The 27,603-nt window shown below is 49.4% G+C and overlaps 1 protein-coding gene across 2 annotated transcripts in view; it reads right to left on the reverse strand.

Annotated features, from left to right (window-relative positions):
- Nucleotides 1–27,603, reverse strand: part of LOC144094108 (uncharacterized) — a 409,816-nt gene that overhangs the window by 107,485 nt on the left and 274,728 nt on the right. For both annotated transcript variants that reach the window (XM_077628022.1, XM_077628021.1), the window contains exons 4-6: nucleotides 19,050–19,177; nucleotides 15,331–15,599; nucleotides 12,985–13,045 (exon numbers count right to left, since the gene is read on the reverse strand). In XM_077628022.1, coding sequence (XP_077484148.1) covers nucleotides 12,985–13,045; nucleotides 15,331–15,599; nucleotides 19,050–19,177 — 458 coding nt within the window. The remainder of the gene's footprint in view (nucleotides 1–12,984; nucleotides 13,046–15,330; nucleotides 15,600–19,049; nucleotides 19,178–27,603) is intronic.

The raw sequence follows: 27,603 nt of genomic DNA on the forward strand, positions 1-27,603 counted from the left end.
CCTCCCCCATCCCCCTGCCAGGAGGCAACGCGCATACGCTTTCAAGCCTTGCATCGATCTCGTTGCTTTCGACATCCGTGCGTCTTTGCGCGCCGCGTGGTGCCCGGCCTTCCGCGCTTTCTTCAATCTTTGCCGGCCTCAATATTGCCTCGCCGTCAAAGCTGTCGCTTGGGCCAGAACACGTGGCCGCTTTTAAAGAGAACATTTTATAGCCCCTCTCCCGAACTTTGACGCCATATGGGGCGGTGCACGGTGCGGCGAGGTCTACAGCGGCGTTGCTGCTGCCCTGCATTTTACAGTGAACTACGGCGCGTCACTCGCGAAAGTATTCTGTAACCACGTGACACAGGGCCGTTGTTTTCCACCGCTAAGCCACAAAGAACAGCGGGCGCTGCTTTAGAATCGGGATATTTGATTTCGGAAATTGAATGTCATGACGGCGGAAACCTGTCGCAGGCTAACAGAAGGCTTTGGTGGGTTCACGCACTTCGAAGACGTGAGGGTCCGACGGTCGAGAGAGGAGGTCGTGACACATCACGAGGGAGGCTGCTGAGGCCGTTACTGCACGTGACAGCTGACCGGTGCGCATGCGTTGAGCTTTCGCAATGGGGAGTTTCGAGAATGGAGGTACAGCGAAGGGTGCGCGATCCGCCATCATTTGCACCGAAGGCACGCGGCGGTGCGTCAGTCGGGACTTGTTCATCATGATCATCGTCAGCCTAACCACGTCTACGACAGGATTAAGGCCTATCCCATACCCAGCCGATTAACCCTTTCCTGCGTCACCTGCCGCCACTTCATCCCCGCAAACTTCCAAATCTGATCTGCCTGAATCTCTGCCGCCGTCGGCTGCGCTTCTCTTCCATACTGCGTTATCATAAGGGATTAGCGCCTACCTGCTTTTTGCGTTAAATTCTCTGGACGCCCCACTCCAGTTGAAGCCAACACAGTGCTGTGCGCGTGTGTGATTTAATTCCTCTAAAATGAACTAATCACGCGCACAACCTGGACACATTTCTTATTGTGTAAATAGTTTGTACATATTACTTCTCCCCCTATTCTCTCTTCCTGTCCCCTCACCTCTTTCATTTCATTTCTCCATTATACCTGCTATCCTTTATTTCCGCTTCCCCAGCTCAGGTGCTTCAGTATCGATGGCAGAAGCCGGGGCTAGCAAAAATCTTTTCCTTCCTTTTTACTATTATTTTAATAAACAACCACTACCATGTGCCCGCCTCTTCTCTGTTTCAGCTAAGATTGAGAAGTTATCTCAATGAGTTTCAAAGAGATCGGGTCTCGCGAATTTCCTCTCATTCCTTTTTAATGAAAAGCACGAAAAGCGATACCGCAAAGTTTGCTACCATCTCATCGCAATGTTTACGTGCGCGAAAACTGAACGATGCCAAATGTAGACTTCCTTAGTGTGCAACTCTGGGTACGAAGCAACAATTTTTCGTACCCAGAATAACGCACTACGGAAGTCAATCATGAAAAACGAAGGAGGACCATTCACAGCTTTGCTGACCAAATGTAGAACCGTTTGTTGCGTGATCGGACTGTTCTCGTGTGCTTGAGAGCAGAAGCGAATGTGTGCTGATGTTGCATAAGCTCATGCAAAGAATCATAAGGTACGCCCACAAAAGAGAACTGTGGAAGGCCAAAACATCGACAGCAGGAGCCAGCACAGTGTGGGCTGGTACTTGGTATGAACTGAAGAATCTGCAAGGGTGAGAATACAACGTAGCAGCACCTAAATGAGCCGAGTGAGCTAGGAACAGCTGATCTAAGAAAATGACTAAAGTAAATTACAACGCTTACGCTTTCTGCGTAAATCTTATCTTGAAATTCAGCGATACTAAGCAAACGGCTTTTTTTTAATTCCCTCCATCTTTCACCCCCAATTCTTAATTCCTTTCCGCGCGTTAAGGTGTACGTGTAGACAAACTCCGAGAACGGTACCAGCCCTTTAGCTTCGTTATTAACTACCGCTAACCTCTACGCAGACGCTCAATCTGCGGTAATTTGGAAGAGTGAGGAGGCTCTTGCCTGCAGCTTGGCTTTGAATCGTGTGTAACGAGTCATCAAAGAGATTAGACGATACTGGTATCGCTGAGTTCCTATCATCGCGCAGCAAGGCACTAACGTTAACACTTGTTATCTTTGAAGTGTGCGAGAGCAGACATGATGGTGGTATCGGGTAGCGCGTTTACGACAGCGTACCAAGCGCGGGCTCCCTGTTTTCAGCCAAGAAGCTGTCGGTGACTGTAGTCACGTAGGTAGCGATGCTAGCATCCCAGGAAGGCAGCGTCCCACGCAAAAAGGCCCGGCTGCTGTTTCGACGATATTAGAGAGATTCACCATAGCGGCGGCGTAGTAGCAGGGGCATCTGCCGGATTACACTACGGCACCTGCGCATGCACAGTGGCAGGTGCGCGGTCGCGAGGGACCACTGCGCGTGCGCAGGAGGCATACGCTAATCCGGTAGACGTCTCCGCTACTGCGCCGCCGCTATGCGGAATCTATTAGAGCGTTCTAACATAACGTATATCATCTACTGTCACCGCTTACCGTGGCCGCCAGTTGCCGATGCGAACGCGCAGATAGCGCTAGATGCCAGAACCCGGCCCGTCGGCATCATCTGCGCGCGCCTATTGGCGAATAGTGACAGTAACAAGGGACAGTGGGCAGTATTAGTTATGCTAAAACTCTCTATTGAGGACGAGAAACAGCCTCATGGGTGTACCGGTGACAGCTTTGCGTTTCGTCGAGACATCGCTGCGTTGGAAAGATTGTGAACGCCGCCTTCGTCGATAGGCTAAACTACTGCAGTTGCTTAGCATGGGCCAATGGGCGGCATTGCACTACATTGAAGTCGGCTTTGGTTTTTAAATTGAATGAATCTTTTTGTTCTGTCCCACGGTGTACTAGTTTTGCGGCAGGCAAACAGAACGATAATTGTTTTTCTTAGCACCAAACTGGCGGCTCTACAGCTGTATCTTGTTTCTGCGCGCTGCTTTGTGATTGCGAAGAAAACAACAACAACAAAAAACGGTACAAGGACAACCCACTCGGGCGATGCTTGATTGAAAGCCTTTGCTAGGCGATCCGGAGGACACCCGCAAATGAACGACATGATTAAATTATAGATCCAGCAATTAGTTGCTATAGAAGTTGCTATAGAAGCTAGAAACGCAAATAAAAAGTTTAAATTTCAAATGAGGGGGTATCAAAAAGGTCATGCAGTGAGTACAATACCAAGGCAGTGGAAGTGTGGAAGTCATAAGTTCCGTCTTCGACAGACGGAATGCTTCCTTGCCTCAAATTAAAATGAAGGCCCTAAGGGCGTGCAAAAGCCTTGAGTTGAACGCTCGATGCCACAGCATCGATTAAGATGCAGTGTCATTTTCCGTTTCTTCCTTGCGCCCTGTGCACAGTCTCGCACGCCTTGTTTAAACTAGTCATGAACGATTTCGCCCATAAGTCGATTCTTCTGAACGTCAAAATGTAGACCTAAATAGTCTTTTATGAAGCAGCGCTGTGACGCTCCTTGTGTGTGCTACGATGGTCCGCGTTCGACGGCGCGGCGTAGACGGAGCCCCCAGTGGCGGCAAAAGCACTCAAGGGAAAGCAATTCAGCTGGAAGAGAGGAGATCGGCGACAGCCGGTCTCGTTTTGGAAGCAGCCAGCACACATGTTTCTACTGTATATGGCTGCAAGCAACTTGAGTGGGATTGCTTTCAGGCCTGCCGCCATGGACCGCACGGAGAAGACCCAGGTGACAGCTGCGTCCAATTACCGAGCCATACTCGTTGAGAGTGAACGACCAAAACGAAGGGGTTTAAGCACAACCGGACCCCCTTTCCATAGTGTCGGCACGTGTCGAACGCCGCCGCCGCCGCCGCGGGGAGACGGGCGTTATCTTCTCCAATTGCCGTGACCGTGCCGGGGACAAAGGGCCTCGTTTCGGTGGGCCTGGCCCCGTGACAAGACGGCGGGCATCATCACCAACACTCCCGAGCACATCCTAGGACAAGGGACCACTTTCCCGGCCTTTTGGTGACCTCGCGTTCCGGCCTTGAGTGCGAGTGTCATTTGATGGAGAACGGAGGTCGGTGACCCGCGGAAACCGTCAGCGGGCCAGAGACCGTCTACCACAGCCGACGCTACCTCGACGACAACCTTCTTTCCATCGGACTCAACACGTGACGGGGCGAGACCCTAAGTGTGGTGGTGTGTTTGTGCGCCCAAGTGAAAGCCCTAGGCCCCTCCCACTCCGGCGTGGGCGTCCTCAACCTAGGGAATGTGGGGAATAAGAAGGATATAAAAATCGACAAGGAGTACGGAAGAAACAACGCTCAGGACGACATCGTTCGCCAAGGGGGCCTTCAGCGCCGAAGCCCGACGGCGTGCAGCTTCTGCCAGCAACCGTTCGTGCTCAACTCCAGAGCCCCTCCATCGTCCCCATGAAGTCGTCGGCACGTAAGCTCGGACACCCCAGACTCTGATGTATAATCATAATCATGTATAATTATTGAATATATCTGTTTGTTTAAACTGAGCCATACGGTGTCTCTTTGCCTCTCCGTCCCGTGTGGACCTGCGCATTATGGGGGGTCGTCACACTGGTGTCAGAAGTGGGGCCTCAAAAGCAAGTGTCCTCTGGATGCTGCGACATTCAAGACTTCAAAATTGTAATCAAAAGGGAATCACGGGACTGATTGTGGGACTTTTACCCCCATTTGAGAGGCTTGAGGCACCAGAGGGCTTGAGCGAAAAAAAAATGTCTGTATCTGAGGGAGCTCCCACTCCACAGCCGTCGCTCGGAGCAAGCATGCTGGCATTAGGAAGCGTCATTCCGACGTTTACGGGAGATAAGACAGGGGTTCCAATCTGCGATTTCTTTTCCATGCTAGAAGAGATTGGGAAAATGGGGGGATGGTCCGATGCTCAAATGCTGGGAATGGCGAGGTGTAAGATGGCAGGAGCTGCTCATGATTTTGCATGGCGAGACGAAAAAGTAAAATCCACAAAATCATTTGCGGAATTTAAGAAGCTCGCGTTTGAGCATTTCGACACTGAACCACGTCACGTGCCTGTACAGAGGTTCCGTGACGCCGGACAGATGGTAGGGGAGGACGTGCGAACGTTTGCGTCGCGGCTTCAGCGCTTAGCGCGCGATACGTTAAGCAGGGAGGAGGAAGGAGACCAGCTAAAGAAGAAATACGCGGAGGATATACTTAAAGAGGAAATGACCGCTTTGTTCGTGGCTGGTCTGCAAGACCCCGTGCGCCGGTTCGTGCTCTCGCGCAAGCCGAGCAATTTCGACCAAGCCGTGGCGGCCGCATTGGATGAGGAACGAAATGAGGCGTTAACGACAGCCACAGCGAGAGTACGCGTCATAGAGAGAGCGGTTTACAACCCTGAGGTTGCTCTCTTGACAGAGCGGTTAGATCGCTTAGAACAGCTGCTATCTCAGCAGGTGGACCGCCAGGTTGAAGCGCGCGCTCCACAGCGCCCATTCGCTGGAAACCGGAGACCGCCACAAGCTACAGGCGCGGTATGCGAGATTTTGAAGAAATCGTATGCTTCGCTTGCCAGGGTCGCGGACACATCGCCAGGTTCTGCCAAAACGTGCGCCGTGGGGAGCCACAAAGAGAAGCAGGCGAGACACGCCCTAAGCAAGCCTACAGCGGGGCTCCAGATACCGAGACAAAAAACTAGATAGTCCTCCCCATCCTGAGGAGCGTGGGGAGGGAGCAGTGGATGATGAGGTGGTGGTGGTTTGTGTGGCCGACGAGGCATGTCCTGTTGTGCGTTGCAAGTTAAATGGTTGTTGCGTGGAATTGTTGATAGATACGGGGTCAAAGGTGACGTTGCTTAAGGAGAGCAGTTTTAACACGTTTCGAAGGAAGGGGGACTGAGAGGTGTTGGAAGCGTCTGGTGGTATGGCAACCAAATTTGTAGGCATAACGGGGGATCCTCTTGGCATAAGTGAACTCTACCGGTTACACTTCTCTCTCGGCGGAATTGCATTGGAGCACCCCTGCTACGTATGCCCGGACACGGTGTCTCTGCCAAACGGAGTGTCAGGTATATTAGGGCAGGATTTTTTGAGAAAAGGGAAGGTAGTAGTCTCATTCTCTGAGGAAGAGGTTAATGCGGGCGGCTCAAAAGTTCCGTTTTTGAACAGGAGATGGGCTGAGATTCGCATTACTGATATTGACACCCGTCAAACAGTGGGATCATTGGAGAAGGTATATTCGCGGGTTGCCGTCAGGCTGGTCGATGAGGCGGTCGTCCTTCCCTGGTCGGAGCACATTTTGTACGCGTGTGTGCCTTCAGATGTAGAGAGCGGCGCCGTGGGAGTGCTTGAGCCGGTCGACTCTCTCAGCAATGGCCTGAAGGCAGCCGCGTGCCTCGTGACAGTTAATGGCGCCCACAGAGTGCCCCTACGGGTGGTTAACTGTAGCCAGCAGCCACTGAGCCTTCCCAAGAACAAAACATTGGCTTTCTTCACCTCTGCAATAGAGAAACGTGAGCCCACCGATACGGTACTCGCAACTGCAGAGCATGCTAGTCCTTCGGCTGCTCTAAAGGCGTCGTTCGATCTTTCTCACGTAAAATCCAGGAAGAGGGAGGCTCTGGCTGGTTTGCTGAACGACTACTCGGAGGTATTCGCCGCGTCCAACCTGGATTTGGGCTGCTGTGGCGTTATAAAGCACAGGAGAGAAACCGGCACTTCATCGCCCGTTTACCAGCGTGCGTACAGGATTCCTTACTCCCAACGTGAGGAGATGGAGCGGCAGGTGCAGGACCTGATTGATCGCGGCATTGTCGAACACTCAAAGTCACCCTGGGGAGCACCAGCACTATTGGTGGAAAAGCCAGATGTCTCGTATCGATTGGTAGTGGACTACCGCAATGTGACATTCCGTGTGTGCTACGAGGATCCACGTTCGACGGCGCGGCGTAGACGGAGACCCGTGACAGCGGCATCATCAATTACCCAGCCATGCTCTTTGAGTGACGACCAGAACAACCGGACCCGCCGCCGCCCCGGGGAAACAGGCTTTATCCTCCCCAATTTCCGTACACATTCCAGGACAAGGGAGCTGTCAGCGGGCCAGAGCGCGCCGTACCACAGCCGACGCTATGCGCTACCGCGAAGACAACATTCTTTCCCTCCCCCCCCCCCTTTGTCGTGGGCTATCGCCGGGAAGGCACCCACAGCTTCCCAGAAGGGCCGTGACGGACACCTGTCATGGCGGACAGGCAGTACTCGCCAAGAATGTGGAAAGACAGGCGCTAGTGAATTAGCTCCGAAGAGAGAGCCTGTGTATACTCTCACTTGAGAGAGAGTGGTGGCGTTTTTGTTGTTTATTTAGTTTGTATTGTTAACAGACTCTGGGGTCGAGGCTAAGCCCAACCCAAGGGGTGGTCTCCATCTCGCATGTTATTTTGGATTGGAGAATTGATGCTTTGGGCGGGCCACTGGAAATGACCGCCCTTAGTCCTTTGTTAATCAAGTGCTTAAAAGCGCATGTAAACGGATGCAGTTCAGTCTGAGCTGGGGCTCCGTGCTTAGCATGTAATGTGATGCTACTTAGGCACTAACCTGCCCGGTCGATGAGTAATGTAGTGCAAAGTTTGTTCTTTTGTAAATTCAGTTCTGCTTTTTCCAGTTTAACTCTGCATATGTATGTTGTAAAATATGCTCTGCTGTCATCATCTACAAGCTCGCCTCCTGTTCATCTTCCAAGCCGAACGACACTAGAGGAAGGGTTTGTGAACCATCCTCGAAGAAACGGACGACTATTGAAATTCTACTGCATAGAGCTGAGGACGACACCGTTCGCCAAGAGGGCCTTCAGCGCCGAAGCCCGACGGCGTGCAGCTTCTGCCAGCAACCGCTCGAGCCCAACTCCGGAGCCACTCCATCGCCCCCATGAAGTCGTCGGCACGTAAGCTCGGACGCCCCAGCCTCTGATGTATAACCTTAATCATGTGTAATTATTGAATATACCTGTTTGTTTAAACTGAGCCATACGGTGTCTCTTTGCCTCTCCGTCCCGTGTGGACCTGCGCATTATGGGGGTCATCACAGCAAACTAAATGCCGTAACTCGCATCGATCCATACCCCATCCCCAATATACAGGAGACGCTTTCTCAGCTGGGCTCTGCCAGGTACTTCACGGTAGTGGACATGGCGGCGGGATTCTGGCAGATAGCAATGGATCCGGCAGATGCCGAGAAAACGGCATTCAGCACGCCCTCAGGGCACTATGAATGGAAAAGAATGTCGATGGGTCTGGCCAACAGCCCTGCTGTCTGGCAGAGAACCGCTGATGTTATCCTGGTAGGTCTTCTGGGGAGGTTGTGCTTCGTGTATATGGATGACATAATCATATACAGTGACAGTTTTGAGAACCATTTGCACGATATTGAGCAGGTTTTGGTGCGACTAAGAGGAACGGGTCTCAAGCTGAAGCCCTCTTAGTGCCAATTCCTCAAAAACGAGGTGAAATACCTCGGGCACGTTGTTTCAGCTGACGGCGTGCGACCGGACCCTGAGAAACTAAGGTGTGTCTCGGATTTTCCATTCCCGACTAGCGTCCGCCAGGTCCGGCAGTTTCTCGACCTGATCGGTTACTACCGAAGGCACATAGAGGAGTTCGCCAAGCTCGCTAAGCCGCTCACCGCCTTAACAGCCAAAAATGTCGCCTTTCGCTGGGACGAAAACGCGGAGGATGCTTTTGGGGCCCTGAAAAGGAATCTAATGAGTGCACCGCTGTTGCGCCACCCGGATTTTAATTTGCCCTTCGTTATGGCCACAGATACGTCAAAGTTCGCAGTTGGTGCCGTGCTATCTCAGGTTATCGAGGGCAAAGAACATCCCGTTGCTTTTGCTAGCCGACACCTGAGCCCCACAGAGCAAAAGTACGGAGCTACGTAAAGGGAGTGCCTCGCCGTTGTCTGGGCAGTAAAGTACTTCAGATGCTACCTTTACGGCCGCAAATTCAAGCTAGTCACAGACTGCCATCCTCTGAAATGGGTAATGAGTGTCAGGGACCATAGCTCGCGACTCGCTAGATGAAATCTACACCTGCAGGAATACTGCTTTGAAGTGGAGCACAAGTCAGGAAAGACACATCTGAATGCTGATGCACTCAGCCGCACAGCTGCCGTGGCAGCTATAGATGAGTTTGTCACCGTAGTCGACCCCGCCGAATTACGCACAGAGCAGTGCAAAGATCCTGATCTGAAGCGAATAATCGAAAGCTTAGAGGGCGCGCCGTCTCACCCCGAACAGCTAGGTTATTTCATTGGCAAAGACGGCACCCTGTGTCGGCGCACGAGGCCAACCAGGAAAGGGAGACCAGAGAAAACCGCTTGGGAGAGAGTCGTCATACCTCGGTCGTGGACAGAAAGGGTTCTTCGCGCGTTTCACGATGCGCCATGCGCCGGTCATTTTGGCATAGCGAAGACACGCAGGCGTGTGGAGTGTTTGTACTTTTGGAGTGGCATGCGACAGGATGTTAGAGACTACTGTGCGAAGTGTCATTCCTGCCTCGAAAGAAAAACACCCAAGGGACGAAGACCAGCTCCAATTCAGCCGTTCCCTGAGGTTTCGGCTCCCTTCGAGCGGACAGGTATGGACATAATGGGCCCATTGCCCACGACCCCTTCCGGAAACAGGTACATTTTAGTATTTGTCGATCACCTTTCAAAATACGCGGAAGCGGTAGCACTCCCAGATCAGAAGGCAGACACGGTTGCAAGAGCATTTGTCGAACAGATCGTGCTCCGACATGGACCCCCGAGGCAACTCTTGACAGATCGGGGAACGAACTTCGTGTCGCAGCTAATGAGGAGAGTTTGCGAGCTGCTTAAGATCGCTAAGAAGCAGACAACACCGTACCATCCGGCTTGCAACGGCGCGGTGGAGCGACTGAACCAAACCGTGGCCGGGTTCCTGTCGCATTTTGTTTCGCGCGACCAGCGGGACTGGGACTTGTGGCTCCCGTATGCAATGTTTGCCTACAATTCCGCAGCACACGAGAGCACGGGCGAATAGCCATTCTTTCTTCTCTACAGCCGAGACCCGGACCAGCCTAGTGAAGTGCCAGAGGGCCCCCGTCGTGTCCCATACGCTTCACTGGACGACTATAAGGTTGAGCTAAAATCGCGCTTGCAAGTGGCGAGGGACATCGCAAAGGAGGCCTTAAAGAAAGCGGCGAAGCGCAGGAAGGAGGTGCACGATCGCAGTGCTAGAGACGCGCCGTTTGATGTGGGGGACAGCGTGTACATTGAAAACTGCCAAAGGCAGATTGGGCTAGCTCGTAAGTGCCAGACGAAGTGGAGAGGACCGTGCGAGGTTGTCGAGAAGCTTTCTCCGGTAAACTTCAGTGTCCGAGACGTGAACCGGCGCTTGATAAGGATACATGCAAATCGCTTCAAGTCGGCACCGGTTCAGTATTCACGAAATGAGGAAAGGGAAAGCGCGGATTTTGATGGGGACAGAAGTGAAGCGGAGCGCGCAGATAGTTCGCAAGAAACGCCCTCTCCTGCATTTGTTCGGCAGGCGCCAGAGGTGACGGCCGGAATGCCACCGGATTTACTTCATGCTTTGCTAGAATAAGAAGAAGCGCGCGAGGTTGCCGCGCAGATAACGCCAGGAGAGGCTCCTGCCACGAGCCCTCGCGAGTCTCCAAGCAGACAAAGCGTCACAGACTTACTTGGTATGACTCATGAAGGCCGATATCCGCTGCGAAATCGGAAAGCTAAGTCGGACTAATGGCGTAAACAGAGCGGAGTTGTGAACTGGTTAGAATTGTGTAATGCCGCAGCTTATAACATTGCTATGTGCTTATGTGTTAAGATATCGGAGTTGGTAGTTAAGCCTTTCTGTCATTAAGTAACACCTTCACAGGAGAGCATGCGGAGCGCATGCAGAACCTGCCCTACTTCCTTTCGTTATCTATATTTTTGTCTGTGCCGTGATCGTGCTAGAAGTGGGAGCTCCTTTGTAACTGTGGTAAATTTATTTTGTCCAGTTTGGACTAGAAAGGAGAGGATTGGGTGCTGAGTTTCATGTTTTTCTGTAAAAGAAGATCAGTGCTGCCCCTGGAGACGCCAGTTATGACAGCTGAGGCATATGGTGTTGTGCAGTGGTGTTGAGTGCAGCGAAAAGTGTTTTGTCGGACGCATTGTGCGAGGCGATTCAGAAAGAGAAGGGGAGCTGCATGGACTCAAATGTTCGGAGAACATTCTTCTGGAGGGTGAGCGAGTGTGACGTTCCTTGTGTGTGCTACGAGGGTCCGCATTCGACGGCGCGGCGTAGACGGAGCCCCCAGTGGCGGCAAAAGCACTCAAGGGAAAGCAATTCAGCTGGAAGAGAGGAGATCGGCGACAGCCGGTCTCGTTTTGGAAGCAGCCAGCACACATGTTTCTACTGTATATGGCTGCAAGCAACTTGAGTGGGATTGCTTTCAGGCCTGCCGCCATGGACCGCACGGAGAAGACCCAGGTGACAGCTGCGTCCAATTACCGAGCCATACTCGTTAAGGGTGAACGACCAAAACGAAGGGGTTTAAGCACAACCGGACCCCCTTTCCATAGTGTCGGCACATGTCGAACGCCGCCGCCGCCGCCGCGGGGAGACGGGCGTTATCTTCCCCAATTGCCGTGACCGTGCCGGGGACAAAGGGCCTCGTTTCGGTGGGCCTGGCCCCGTGACAAGACGGCGGGCATCATCACCAACACTCCCGAGCACATCCTTGGACAAGGGACCACTTTCCCGGCCTTTTGGTGACCTCGCGTTCCGGCCTTGAGTGCGAGTGTCATTTGATGGAGAACGGAGGTCGGTGACCCGCGGGAACCGTCAGCGGGCCAGAGACCGTCTACCACAGCCGACGCTACCTCGACGACAACCTTCTTTCTTCGGACTCAACACGTGACGGGGGCGAGATCATAAGTGCAGTGGTGTGTTTGTGCGCCCAAGTGAAAGCCCTAGGCCCCTCCCACTCCGGCGTGGGCGTCCTCAACCTAAGGAATGTGGGGAATAAGAAGGATATAAAAATCGACAAGGAGTACGGAAGAAACAACGCTCAGGACGACATCGTTCGCCAAGGGGGCCTTCAGCGCCGAAGCCCGACGGCGTGCAGCTTCTGCCAGCAACCGTTCGAGCTCAACTCCGGAGCCCCTCCATCGTCCCCATGAAGTCGTCGGCCCGTAAGCTCGGACACCCCAGCCTCTGATGTATAATCATAATCATGTATAATTATTGAATATATCTGTTTGTTTAAACTGAGCCATACGGTGTCTCTTTGCCTCTCCGTCCCGTGTGGACCTGCGCATTATGGGGGGTCGTCACAGCGCTCATCATTCTTGAAGGGCGGTGTTCTCACTTTGCCAGGCAATGTAACGATTAGTCACTGTACAACGTGAAAGACCACTATAATGAACTTCAATAGGAGGAGCCCCCCCCCATTTACGAATTCTCCCTCTAAGTCCCTATTAAATGAAATGCAGATAGGGTTCAATTGAGTGGATCTTAGCTCATTTGAACTTTCACTTCAGCAGACATAACGGTGAACCACTCAGGTGCAGGTTTGTACAGAAGTAAACGGAGCACGCTATGGCCTTCGAACTATATTTAGGCGTAGCATAACGAAACTTTTTGGGTTGATAGGATTTCACGCATAATAAAAAGCAATACTTCATGCTTACGCGCCGAGTCTCAAGTTGGTTCTGACGCCCACCTGGCACTGTTTATTGAGCGCGTGTGAACATCTTACTAGTCAAGACTTTGTTCTTCTATTTCGCATTTTGCAATGAGTCGAAATAAAAGCTCAGGTGTCCTCTCCATGAAATAGAATAGAGCTTATTTTCCAGCCCTCTTTAGGTAAGGAACCCCTAAATTAAGAGTATCCCTCACTGCGAATACCAGGTAAATCATAGACTGATGTAGGAGATTGTCTTACCTCTTCGTTTTTGCAAGTCTTTTGTGACATCTGTCATCCCAAGTGCAATAAGAGTCTGGATCTGCGCTCGAGAGAGAAGACAGGGCAAAAATCAGTGCAGGCGTAACGGACACTTGTTCTTCTGTGTAGCGGACAAGAAGCCATGCAAAGGAAAAAAGAGTCGGGGAAAACAACAGCTCATTAAAGCATTGGTACTACGGAGAACATAAAACAGCAGCAAGATGTTGCTTCTGGTAAAAACTAGAACTGGAAAAGAGTGTGCTCAATTACGGTGATTAACGTCGGAAAACATCACCTTTTAAAACGGCGAGGAGGTGCACAAGCCGCTTTCTCAGTCTAGTTTATTCCACATATATATAGCAGCCGCACTTACGAGCCATTCATCGTCCATTAGTATTGAAGTGGGAACTAACCAAGTGATGAAGAACTCGAGAGATACCTCGTGCAACAAATGACGATGCCTTGAAATTTGTGTATTTCTACATTCCTTCTTGTCCTGTTCTCTGCGTTCGCGCGAAAATAGTAAGTGCTCAGTGTCCGTTCGTTATTGCTGCAAAATTTTTTTTAGAGTATTTGCATTTATGACGAAACTTGTGCAAAGCATTTCCACCTTTTATCATGTTGGTCAGATCTTCCACTCGAAACTAGCCGTTGGTTATGGGTCCAAACAGTGTTTTCAAATTTTGCACGCTACAAAAGCGAGGTACACAAGCAAGCTGAGACGGTTGTTTTTTGCACTAAAAGAAAAGAAACATGTCCAATTCAGCAACAAAGTAAGCGAAGAAAGGAACGTATATGGTTTGTGTGTACTGAAGACTAACTTTATTCTGAATTTTCTCTTGCTGCGGCTGCTTGCCCACTGCCATATTTTTATATCAAATGCTTCAGAACTTTTTTGGAGGTGTTGTGTAAGACCTCATCGTCGTCGAGCAATTGTGGATTCTTGTGTTCATGTACATTAGTACGAGTGGGGTATATTCCATTGTAATAGCCTTACGATATTTATTAGATTATCAACAACGCCCCTGCCGTTTCTCACAACAACCAAATGCATTTTTGCGGACTGAACTAAAAGCAATGAAAAGAATTAATACTCTAAAATGCGTCGCGGTGAATAGGGCGTTTGCAAGCGTTTAAAAGCAACTTGCATTACTCGTCACGGCAATTCCCCGCTTCCACGCTGCGCTGTTGGACATGAGATCGAAAGTTAAGCACTTGGCTGCGGCAAGAGCATTTTGATGAATGCGAAATAAAAGGAAAACTGGAAACGATATAACCAGTGGGGTAAACTATGTTAGGGCAGACAGCAAGAAAATTTGAAGGCCTGCCCCTATGCGTCATTTATAAGCTACCGCATGACTTTCAGCCAGACATCTTTGCACGGAATAACAATTTCTTTTGTTTAAAAAAGGTACGTACACAGACTTTGAGGTTCTATGTTCTGCTTACAACGATTTTATACTTCTGCCAAATTAAGGAAGCACTGCCCGCCCCCCCCTCTCATAACTTTAATTAATCCCCAACATGCAAAATCATCAGTGCCCAGAAAACCTGGAGAGACACGTGATGCCTGTTTCTTTCACACACGGTTGCATGGTATTGATGATCTTGATTCTGACGAAAGCATCATCCAAAAAAAGGAAGTGTATTTTTTCTGCATAAAAACTATTTAACCTTTGGACAATCAACTATAGATAAAAGACACACACAGCCTCCCTCATCTCGCCTTTTCAAAGCCCTTGGAATCAATGAAGACATTCCTCCCGTTACAAAAAGCAAACGGGAAGTAACATGTCAACCTTTGGATTCACCAAAATGAATAAATCAACACTTTACAGAAAGGAAAATAAAACGGACCGACGCAAAAGAAGAACGCACAAGACACGTCCTTCGCGTCCGCAATTTTTTTGTTTGCTGTTTGTCAACTATCGTCAACAGCTAGCTACCTCACTGAAATTTTCAAGTCCGACAGGCTCAATGAAATGCACCTTCAAAAACAGTTGTCACTAGGCACAGGAAACTTTGACTAAACAAAAAGTGGACTAAAACAACGAGAAATTAAAACTCTTTATGAAAGCACAGGCACGCGCTCCGCCAGTCATGCAAGTGGCCTGTTTAAAAGACTGTCCGGCCAGCACTGAAACGAGCAGGATCCGGCGCCTGGCCGCAAAGTTCTCTGCGTCCTGTGCTGCTTGGAGACAGGAACCGCATCAAGGGTCTCTTCTCAATTTCATTAATTGAGCAATCCTTGTTTTATTCATAATGCTATTTCCTTACGCCCTTTTTTCTTATTCCTTTTTCTCCCTAGGGCAATAAACCGTGCTAGAAAAAAAAGACGTTCTGTACCTTGTTTAGGTCGAGAGAGGCGTCCCGTTCCTCCAGGCTCGACGCGCCGCCGACAGACAGGCGTGCGGGGGAGCGCAGCCCGTGTGGCTGCTTCCCGGAGCCGCCTGTTGCCCCGGGCGAGTCCAGCGCCGCCGTCGCCTTGGACTCGAGCCGACGCCACTGGTATTGCAGCTGCCTCGTCAGGGGGTCGTCGCCTTCGTCCCGAAACAAGTTGGGCTGCGTGACTGCATCCGGTCGTCCCAGACCGCGGACTTCGTCCTGCACCGACTCTGCGAGTGCCAGGCAGTGGCGAATCGAATCGAACAGTTTTTATTCGAAAAGGATGGCCCGAGGCTAAATGGAGTGCGGGAAGGTAGGGCGGGCGGGCACTAAATAAAAGGCACAAAGGTCTGTGAAACTCTCAACTCCAATTCTCAACTCTTATTCGTCTTCGCGATGAGGCGCACATAAAGGCAGGCAGCACATTTTCAAAGCAAGCGCTCAAAAATATTCTGGTAAAAGGAGCTCTGCAAACACCTTTTGAGGACAGTACATAAACTCGCTCAATCAGTGCATTCGTCATTAGCACCTGAGCCAAATAGTACACTTCTGCACGCACCAGAGAACCCACAATTGCGCCTGTAAGTTGGCGAGTCCTTTCCGTCGACTTTTTCATGCTCGCGCCCTCCTTCATCGCACGCGTCTACGTAATTCTGTTCAGCGATGGCTATTGGTTAGATTCTTTCAGACGTCACGCAGCTGCCATGGCCGTAGCCAGTCAGCAGCGTCTCTACGGTGGGTAAGGATGTTCCACCCACAAAAGAATTCCCGCACGCATCAGCGAAAGGGCTGGCGAATGGCCGCCGGCCTTTGAGCGTGCAAAAAGTGACGAGAGGAGAAGGAAAGGGATACCAAGACGCTGAAATTCAAATTTTGGCTGCTGATAACTCAGCTTCTACAAAAGCATTAAAAAAAATTGGATGTGACACTTATGCTTCCCTTAAGGGCATGACGTGATAGCGTAATGGGTTAATGCCCGTGTATGCAGAATTTTCGTTGTATAATTTACATTCTTATGTCCCTGGGAGTCCTCATACGCCTCCTGGCGCAGTGGTGCTGCGATGCGCCGCTAGCCTGCTATGGAAGGTGCTGTCCGTGGTGGGCCTTGTGCGACCAAGGTTGTTCTTCCCGAGCGACCTATCATTAACTCAACTACCACCTGCCACGGTGGGAAGGTTGTGATGAAGGTCACGTGACCTAGGTGGCCCACCTGCCTCCTAGGTTGCTCGCTGGTGATCACCTGCCAGAGCCATGTCCATGATTTTCTGGTCCTCCTTAAGGATATGACGTGACAGCTTTCATGGGTTAACGCATATATATGCGCTCACAACGCCGACGACGACGCCCACGACGGCGGATTTTCCGCACAACGAGGGCCTTAACGCTGCCGACTTAAAATTCTTGCGGGAGGATAATCGTGGTGCGGCGTCCTTTAACACCCCACGAATACCGTACCTTTATTGAAATCCCCTTTCAGAACACATTTCGCAACTCTTAAGTGTGCGGAGAAAAATATCGGCTGGTGTCGAGTGAAGAGAATCGTGTTAGAAAGCCGTATATCAGCAAATAATGGTTGTACTCCTTTGCACGGTACATCTAATATTTCCAGTGAATGACGTTAGATTCGATAGTAATATAATTTTATTATGCTTAGGATAAACTTGCACTTGATATTGATCCCGTGCTTGTTTCCGACACCATGTTGTCGCGGTCTTCACCGAAGACACGGTGTGGTGCGAGCTCACGCTCTTATTCCTTCTTCAGCATGACCTGGAATCAGGCACATGACATTGTTTAAAGTGCTGTGGAAACTGGCAAAGCTGCAAAATTTTGGCATTTCGTAAGAAGCATTTTTGGATGGCCATTTGGTTCATGGTCCAAGTTAACACGGCGCAGAAAGACAAGGACGAAAGCAAAGGAACGAATACTACGAGGCGAGCGCCGACTACCGGCCAATTTATTGCACCGACGCAAGAACCTTTATACATAATGACGGTGCATTATCATGCGAAACCCAGCTTACACGCAGACGCCTTAAAGGGGAAGGGGCACAGATATTGCATTCGGAGAGCGGATATCACCAGCGATTGCAATCCTGATCCACGCGGGTAAATCTAAAAAAACCAATTACTGTTCCATGCGTCGCACGGACGGTGCACTGATACACATGCGCCAAGCTGCCTTAATGATTTCTCTTCCCAGTCGGTCCTTACCATCGCTGATAAATTTGGCTCTTTGAATGATAGTTTTTCTCTTTTTTTTGCCCGGTGGTTGCGGCTGCGTTTCGATAAAGGCTACCGTGTCGTGTGCAATGTCTGTGCACGTTAAAGATCCCCACGTGGTCGAAATCATTTCGGAGCCTTCCAGTACAGCACCAGTTTCTTCTTTTCTTCTTTAACCCCCTCTTTTATACCGTCCCTTAAGGCGCGGTTGAGGTGTCCACTGAGACATATGAGGCAGTTACTGCGGCATTTCATCTCCTCAAAAACCACTATATTTCTGTTTACATTTTTGCGTCTTGAGTGCCGTCTTGAGTTATTTTCCAACGCGCGCTTGTGCTCACGCGCACTCTCGTTGAAGCATCGGTCTGTTTGGCCAATGCCCAATGCCCGCATTCAAGAGACGTATCTCGTATATGAGACAGACTGACACTCAGCAAACCTTACCAGATGCTTCGCAGCAGATTCCTGTGGTCGCCTCGTCATTGTGTAGCAAATCCGTGCATGTTTGAGCGGTGCTGAAAAAACGACGTCCACACCAAAGCTACCACCGAGCTTCTTGATGTGTGCTAGCTTGTGAACGCATGTATGGAATTCCTGCGGCACGTCTCTTGACTTTTTGCATGCTTGGAATTTCAGCGCAAGTGTGTTTAATAATTTGGAACAGAAAAGATGAAACGCACTTTGCGCAAAATTTTAGACGGTCAAACTGTAATACGGATTCATGGGGAAAATAAAGGTAGCTGCTATATTATAGGGCTCAATCCCAGATATTCAGGCAGTTCGACATATCAGGAGGGACGATTTACCCATTTACCTCCTGCCATTCATTGGACCACATTCAGGGGCGGGAATAAGCGGAGCCAAATTTGGCTGCAGTTCGTTACCATTGGAAACGGGCGTCGAGAGCGACGCCAGGGAAACGTACGTGACAAACTTTAAAACGACATTGCATTGAGGGCTCCATTACTTCCTAATGTACCGTAGTTTATTGATATTAATCCGGTACTTAGTGTCATTAAATGTCGCTTTGTTTTCCACGTAAAATTTACAATAAAGGACTTGTAATAAAACGATGAAAAAAGAAGCAATTTATGTTAAGTGGTTGCTGGCTTGTTAAGTGCAGCCACTCTGCTTTGACATGCGGGGCTGTACTGTCTTCTTAATCCTAGTCTAGACAAGCGTAAGGAAGCTAGGCAACACCAAACCCTGGCCAGTCCCCCACCGTGGGGATGTGCTATCGCTTCTGAGGCAACAAAAACAACAACAGCTACTACTACTGCTACTACTACTACTACTACTACTACTACTACTACTACTACTACTACTGCTACTACTACTACTACTACTACTACTACTACTACCACTACCACTACCACTACTCCTACTACTGCTACTACTCCTACTCCTACTACTACTACTACAACTATAAAAACAACAAAAACATTAACCACAACAAACCTTGCGTCGTCGTTCTCGCTCCCTGGCCCGAAGAAGAGGGCGACGGCGGTGGGCTTATCTGACCCGTAGTAGGAACGGTCTGCTCCTGCTGGAAGGATTCATGGCCCGGCGACGGTGCCGGCGATGACCTGTGAGTGGAAAGAGAGACACGAGACATCGGTAACCAGGAGCGAAGGCGGAGAGAGCGCCAGAAGTGAGACATTTACAAAGTTTTAGTTATGTCAGTGGCTGCCCTACGCAAAACTGGGTGCCAACCAACGAGCTGAGAGCGTTTTGCAGGCACAAACGTGGTCCACGAAGCCCACGTAAAACATTCCGAAAAAAAAATTCGCTTCACAGGAAGCGACTGACCAGGCAGAATTACAGGCGGCGCTTAGTGCACTTACTTGCGAGTAATGCGAAAGCATTGTAATTTCATTCCGATTTTATTATAAATATATTCGATTTCCATTTGAATTGTATTAAAATTCTAATACAATTCTGTTCTAATTATATTGTAATCCCATTATATTTTATGTAATCGGTGCAGTTGCAAGTATTAGTATTGGTTATTACTGGTTAACATTTCGCATTGTCCGGTCTTCCATGACGTTACAGCAATCGCGATGCCGGGCTTTCGTGTCGATAAGCCATTTAATTCTTTCTCGTTAATAAGGCAAACTGCTCATTATATGCACGCTGATAAGCTTAAACCAGGAATTTTTGCAGTGCGGCAGTACGCTGCAGTCAATGACTAGACTACGTGGCACGCGACAGCAGCAGCCAGGGCTTGTAGTAGGAAAATGCGTGCAGTGATACCCCGCATGGCACCTGAGGGAATACTGGAAGCCCGGCACGACAGCAGAAACAAGTGCCGCTGCCTCTGTTTTAGAAAAAGGTATCTGGATTCCCACTTTGGATGATTTCTAGAACCGTAGCGTGCCGCTTCGACTTACGAGGTGTGCTTGGTTGTTGCCCATACCACGCCTCAGAAGTGGAGAAACCACTACCATAAAGAGCTGTGTAGAAGATGAGGTCGTTCAGGTGTTGCCACGTTTCTATAAAAACGCAGTCACTCGCAAGCCTGTAGATATGAACGCCCCGTGGAGAGAAAATAGGTAGGCGTGCCTTCGCCCAAAAGGGAAATTCGTATGGGCTATTCCATAGAACGGAGAACTTATTGTCAAAAACTATTCATTGGGCCCTTTCCGACGAGAGACAAACATGATGACAAATCATGAGAAGTAGCCTGAATGCTGCTTGTTATGGTCCCTGTGTTTTCCTTTCAGCAAAGGATGACCAAGGTGTCATGGTTACCTGAAAACCAGAAGCTGCAATGTCTGCTTTGTCATTTCAAGAAAAAGCTCCCCATAGCATAAGGCTGAGTGGATCGTGTACTTGAAGCAAAGATCAATGCTCCTGAAGGCCTCTTACGGGGGCGGATAAAAGAGGGAGGATGGGAGCTTGATTATTGCAACCCATGGTTACAGCGCGACAGACGAGAAAAAGAAGGAACGCAACAGAAATAACAACTTGTCTAGTCGAGCCATTATCTGCTCTAACCGAATTCTTAATTGGCTTAGAAGATGTTGGGAGGTGTAGTCGCGCGATCATACAAACGGTACTCGAACCAAAGCACCCCTCGTCACATTAAAACTGCGCTAGGTAGCTCGTGAGTCCTCAGAACACTGCAGCGCGCTGCGTCTGTACGCTATCGGCGAGGCACACCCGACAGGAGTTCAGACGTATGAAGATCAAGAAGTGAAAGGTGTCGCTCTCAGCCAGCGGCATCGCGTCTCATCTTTCGGCGATACTATCTACGCTCAGGCCCTAGGTTTCCACACCAATGCGAACGCCCTTTCAAGAAGAACGCGTACATTTAAAGGGGGAGCGTCCCTCAGTGCATCATAGAGCTGTAGAAGTGAGGAAATAATTTTCATCCTCTACTTCGGACCACACTAAATCTTTCCAGTTTCGGACATGTCCGTCTGAAACTTTTGACGGCCGGCATAAGGAAGTCCTCAGCGTAATTAAGCAGGCAATGCTTTACGGCATGGTTCTCAAAGGAAGCTGGGCCACATCGCTTTCAGGTGACAACGCCTGAAAATGGGGAAACTGACTACGTCCACCCATCCGCCCACCAGCCACCCAAGCGGAACAAGTCGAACCCACTTATAACGAACCTGACAGTCGCCCGGATTTCATTCGTTGTATACGATGTTCGTAGCATAAGGACTTTCCATAACGCATCTAAAAACACGAGATCAGACGAAAGCGACATTTGTTAAAAAAAAATTTCGTCACACATGCCTAGTCGTCCAAATGAGAGACTATCACAGCGCTTTCCAAGCTCTCCGGCGTTGCCATGTGCTCCCCAACTCTTTGTCATGATGAGCTGCCCCTCGCTATAGGCGGCATTACTGCACTCCGTGAGAAACTTTTTCTGGCAATGGATGGGAAGCTACAAAGTCGAAACGCGCTCTCTCTTCCTACGCAGCGGAATATTGACTCCGCTTGTAGTTAAAACTTTTCTCTTGAAACATAATATATTGTCAACCTTCGTTTTTTAATGCGTAATTCTTACACAACTTACAACTTTCAATGCTGAATGTCAAGGAAAGAACAATTTTCTTGGTTACAAAAAATATATTAGGGTCGTCTAGCAGCAAAAAACATCATTTAATTGCGCCAGCCGCTCCAGAGCCATTATGTGACAGATTGGTTCATAATGATGATCATCAGCCTGACTACGCACACTGCAAGGCAAAGGCCTCTCCCATGGCTCTCAAATTAACCTTGTCCTTTGCCAGCTACGGCCAACGAATCCCTGCAAATTTTTAAATCTCATTCACCCACCTAACTTTCTGCCGCCCCCTGCTACGCTTGCCTTCTCTTCGAATCCACTCCGTTACACTTAAGGACCGGCGGTTATGTCGCCTTCGCATTACATGCCCTGCCCAAGCCCATTTCTTCCTCTTGATTTCGACTAGGATGTCATTAACCCGCGTTTGTTCTTACACCCAGTCTGCTCGCTTCCAGTCTCTTCACGTTACACCTATCATTTTTCTTTCCGTAGCTCGCTGTGTTGTCCTTAACTTAAGCTGAACCCTTTTCGTTAGCCTCCATGTTTCTGCCCAGTGGGTGAGCACCGGTAAGATAAAGCTATTGTACACTTTCCTCTTTAGGGAAATTGGTAAACTGCCACTCATGATCTAAGAGAACCTGCCATATGCGCTCCACCCCATTCTTATCCTTCTAGTTACTTCCCTCTCATTATCCAGAGCAGCTGTCACTACCTGCCCTAAGTAAACGTATTTCTTTACCACTTCCAGCACCTCGCTACCAATTGTGAACTGCTGTTCCCTTGCAAGACTGTTGAACCTTGCTTTGATTTTCTGCATGTTAATTTTTAGACCGTGTTCTGCTCTGCCTATTGAACTCATTGATCATGCTTTGCAGTTTGTCTCCGGAGTAACTCAGCAAAAGCAATGTCATCACCGAATCGCAGATTATTTAGGTATTCCCCTTTAACTCTTACCCCCAAGTCTTCCCAGTTCAGGCCTCGGAATAACTCCTGTAAACAGGCGGTGAATCGCATTGGCGAAATCGTGCCTCGCTGCGTGACTCCCTTCCTTATCGGAATTTTATTGCTGACATTATGCAGGACAATGGCAGCTGTGCATTTAATATAGATATCTTCCAGTATGTCCACATAAGGCTCTTCTTCCCCCTGATTCCGCAATGCCTGTATGACTGGTGAGGTATCCACTGAGTCCAATGCATTCTCGTAATTAATAAAGGCTATATATAGGGGTTGGCTATATTATGCGCATTTCTCTAGCACCTGATTGATAGTGTAAATATGGTCTATTGTGGAATATTTTTTACGAAAGCTTACTTGATTATTGGGTTGATTAAAGTCTAAGGTTGCCCTGAATCTATTAGCGATGACCTTAGTAAATACTTTCTAGGCAACGGACAGTAAGCTGATCAGTCTGTAATTTTTCAAGTACTTGACGTCTCCTTTCTTATGAATTAAGATAATGTTAGCATTCTTCCAAGTTTCTGGTATACTCGAGGTCATAAGACATTAAGTATACTGGGTAGCTAGTTCTTCTAGCACAACCTCCTCTCCGTCCTTCAACAGATATGCTGTTACCTGATCCTCACCAGCTGCTTTTCCCCTCTGCATTGCTCCTAAGGCTTTCTTTACTTCCTCTTTCGTTACATGGGGGGTGGGTGGGGGTGGGGGGGGGGGCGGATGTCTCATTGCTGTGCGCTGCTGTCTCTGTCATTAACATTCTCATTGTATTGGCTGCTGTACATATTTGTGTAGAACTCCTCCGTTAATTTAACTATCCTATCCATATTGTTAATTGCATTGACCTCTTCGGCTCTTAACGCATATATCTGGTTTTTACGTATGCCTAGTTTCCTCTTTACCGCTTTCAGGCTACCTCCATTCTTTAGAGCATGCTGGATTCTCTCTATATTAAACTTCCTTATGTCGGCTACCTTTCGCTTATTTATTAACTTTGGTAGCTCTGCCAGTTCTATTCTGACTGCAGGGTTAGGCGTTTCCATGCTCTGGTTTTCTTAATCAGTCCTTTCGTCTCCTAAGATAGGTTGCAGATATCCTGTCGAACCATCCTAACGCTTACTTCTACTGCGCCCTCCGTTATGATAGCTGTGAGATTATCATTCACTCTTTGAACATTAAAATCGTCTTCCTCGGGTAGAACCGAGTATCTGCTCTGCAGCAATATCCTGAATTCCTCTACTTTCCCTTTTACTGCAAACTTGTAATGGGCTTCCGCTTCGCTAGTTTCTGCCGTTCCCTCTTCAAGAGCAAGCTAATTCGAGACCTTTCCATTCTGTGGTTGCTACAACGCGCCTTTACGAGGATCTCCACAACCTACACGATGCCAGGGTGAGCGTACGGTAAGAACTCTATTTTATTTTTAGTCTCACCACTGGGGCTGTTCCACTTCTTGTTCTGTCGTTTTCTGCAGAAGGTATTCGTGATCCGTAACTTATTTCTCTCTGCGAAATCTACCAACAACTCCCACCGGCTATTCCTGAGAATACGCTATAATGGCCTTCCGTTTGGTCACTAGCCTGCTTCTTGCCCACCTTCGCATTGAAGTCTCTCATCAGTACAGTGTACTGTGATTTTACCTTGTCCATTTCCGATTCCACGTCTTCATAGAAGCTTTCAACAGTCTGGTCATCATGGCTGGAAGTAGGCGCGTAGACCTGAAGAACCTTCAGCTTGCACCTCTTACTAAGCCTAATTACGATACCTGCCAGCCTCTCGCTAATACTATAGAGCTTCTCTATGTTGCCAGCTATATCCTGATTGATGGGAAGTCCCACAGTTCTCGTCTGCCTGCTAATCCACGATAGCACAGTACGCGCCCGCCCTTTAGTACTGTATACGCCTGATACAATATGTAACCCCCTTATAAGTTCCATATGAGTCGTTGTCACAAAGTTCATGCCTGCCCTGTCCAGCTTTGACCTTTGTTTCCTAGAAACATGTCGCGGAGCGGCGTCGACGACTTTTTCCCCCTCCAAGTCGGGGGAACGGCATTCTCACCATAGCTTGGAGGGGTCACTCAAAACTACTCCCCCCCCCCCCCCCCCCCCTCCTAGCATTGTTGCCATACAGGTGGCAAGCGCTTGCATGTGTTGGGAACAGCAGAAGCGGATTGAATGCCCCGGCATTGTTCGCGGCCCCCAATGACTCCTCGTGGGATTAAGGCATTGTGCCGAATTGTTTCGAGATTCCTTCATGTGTTCTTTTTTTTCTTTTTGGGAGCTGCATTCCTCTGTGCGTGGCTCCTGAAGAGTCTTTTTTTTCCCTGTGTTTTTTTTCCCATTCTTTGCCATGCGAAGGGGGCGACGGTAACGCCGCGGGCTGGCAGTTGGTCTGGAGATTTCGGTGTGTGCGGTCGTGAGTGAAGTCAGCCAGGGAAGTAAGTGGTCGGCAAGGAGCCTAGGCGGAGATCTGACGCGCAGAGCGCGGCGACGGTGGTCCCGAAGACGCGAGGCCCAAGTTTGTCCGTATCCGCAAGCCCCCATCAGCCCCGCGACGAGCAACCGCAGCCCGACGCTCCCTGCGACCGGACCTTGCCACTTCGCAGCTAAGCCATCGTTTCTCACCACTCACTTCAACTCTTTTATCTTTGTATTTTTGCTTGCTTTCTGTGTTTCTCGTTGTAATCCTTTGTACTGTATTTCCCACTCGTAACATTTTTGTATAGCAATCGGCCTGATGTTTCTTTCTTTGTGTTAATTGTTGTGTTAACGTGTTAAATTGGTGCTTGTGCTATTTGCGTCACGTCAGTGTACGGTGCTACCTTGTCGGACATATTGTAATACTTGGTTGTTATTTGCCTAATTAAATTAATTCGCTACGGAACTTGCCTACGCCTCATGCCTCCGGTCAACGACTAATCAGGCGTGGCCCCTATCGCCGGTCAGCAGTCGAATCACAATCTTTCGCACGCGGGGTGAAGTTTGTCGCTCCTCCCCCTCCGAACTTAAGGAGAGTGCAGGGGTGGGCAAGTTGGCCCGATTAATTGTAACTTCGGCGCCAACCAACACCACAGCCGCCCACGATATCTTGACAGTCGCTCGTCTGGAGTTATGGAAATATGGAGCCCATAAAGCATGGAAGAATTATGAAAACTTATATCATCTCTGTAGGAAGTTAATAAGCGTTCCATAAAATTTATATACGATTTCCATACAGTGTACCTGACATTTGAGACAGTTACTGTGTCACTTCCTTTCCTGAAAACCAATTTTCATTTCATTTTTTCTACGCTCTGCAGTCTGTCGCAGTGATCGCAGGCGCTGCAATGCCATATAAAATTCCGTGTACTTTGTAACTGGGATGAAGAACCACATCGCGTTTTCTATGCCTCCTTAATTCTGCCTTCCAAACCTGCCGAGAAGCCTTCTCTGCAAGCATCTTCCGTAAGTGGTTGAAACGCTGACCAGTCGTTGCGTCAAAGACGTGTGGCAGAGGTGCATGTTGCAGCGCTCGTTTTTATGCGCTCTGATTCTTTCCTTCGGGTTCTTCGTTTCGCCATGCGACTTGTTTTGCTGTCGGCAGAGCTCCCTGCGCTCACTGCAAGGCTAGCCAAACTAGCTACATTGGCCATTTTGAGCCGCCTGAACCACTCAGCAGAGGATAAGCACATGTCCAGCTTAGAAGATTAGACGCATCCCGATTAAAAGGACGACTTGACGCCGGTGGCCACGCGAACAAGGTGGGTCTGTGACTGGGCGCACGTATGCTTGAGGAGCGGTGCAGGCGCGGCTACCGCGCTCGCTTCTTTCTCAGGGGGGGAGGGCGGAAAGCATGGAAGTTTTTACACCCAAAAGGTGTTACATCGACCTCAGTCGCGATAGCTTTCAGTGATGCGTTCCTAGAATGCGGCAGCCTCACGACCACGCGCGTTCTTCAGGCGCCCGTGACCGCACCGTCTACTTTCTGGCTTAGAGCGCAGGTCGCAGCGCCTTAGTCACCGAAGACGCGGGATCGTCGGGCCAGCCGCAGTCAGCAGCCGAGATTCAGCGCTTGCGCCAGCGCGAGAAGAAGCGTCGGCAACTACAAAAAGCTGCCGTCCATGAGGCGAACACGCCAGGCTTTGCGCTGCTCAAGCCCAACATGGTCGTCAGATGAATGTAGCGTATGTTCGGGAAAGGGAAGCATTCGAATTGGCCGTGCCCGGAGCGTCGACGAAGCGGCCACCCAAACAGCACAGATCATCGGCCCAATATTGCAACAGGATGGTCCCATCCTGGTCCTTTGTAGGGCCAACTTTGCCAATACAGTTCCAATGTTGGGCCAATTACTTGTGCTGCATGGGCACCTGCAAAACGTGTGCTGAAGAATGAACAGCCTGCTCCAAAGCCGGACAGCGTCGGGAACACCGCCGCGTGGTAAGCTGCATTCCTCGTGTAAAGCAGTAGCTTAGCCGCTTTTTGAATTTACTCAATCTAGAAAGCACGGTGAAGCGACAGAACTCTGGCTCGAGTAGCATTAAAGTGGAAGCAGCAATCAAAAGCAGTGCACGTTTTAAATGCGAAGTATGTATCGGTGGTTTTCACTCGAGAAAGGTTTTTAATAAAAATAAGAATAACATCCGATGCTTGGTCGTGCGCTTCTGAGCTCAATTAATAATAATAAGACATCCATACGCGCACCGACTTAAGTACGATTACAGATTCCCAAAACCACAACGACGTCAGCAAAATTATGTCCCAATTTTCTTTTGTGAAAACGTCAAGGATTACAAAAGAAAATTGAGGCTAGATCCATAATATAGATTTTGGGATTATATGTGTTCCTCTTTTTGTTTGAAAGGTCGAGGTAAAACTTGTGCCGTCGTTCTTCCCAACTTTCTTCTTGCACAATAGGATATCGAAAGACTGAGGGTCCGCAGAAAACACGAACGCTGCTAATTAGACGCCGCTAATGGCGAAGCCTTTTTTATAATGCAACTACCTTTTGACCTTTACACAGTGGCTGGCAACAACAGTCCGAACAGACAAACGACAA

The sequence above is a fragment of the Amblyomma americanum genome, chromosome 6 (assembly GCF_052857255.1).
Source record: "Amblyomma americanum isolate KBUSLIRL-KWMA chromosome 6, ASM5285725v1, whole genome shotgun sequence".
Classification (NCBI taxonomy): domain Eukaryota; kingdom Metazoa; phylum Arthropoda; class Arachnida; order Ixodida; family Ixodidae; genus Amblyomma; species Amblyomma americanum.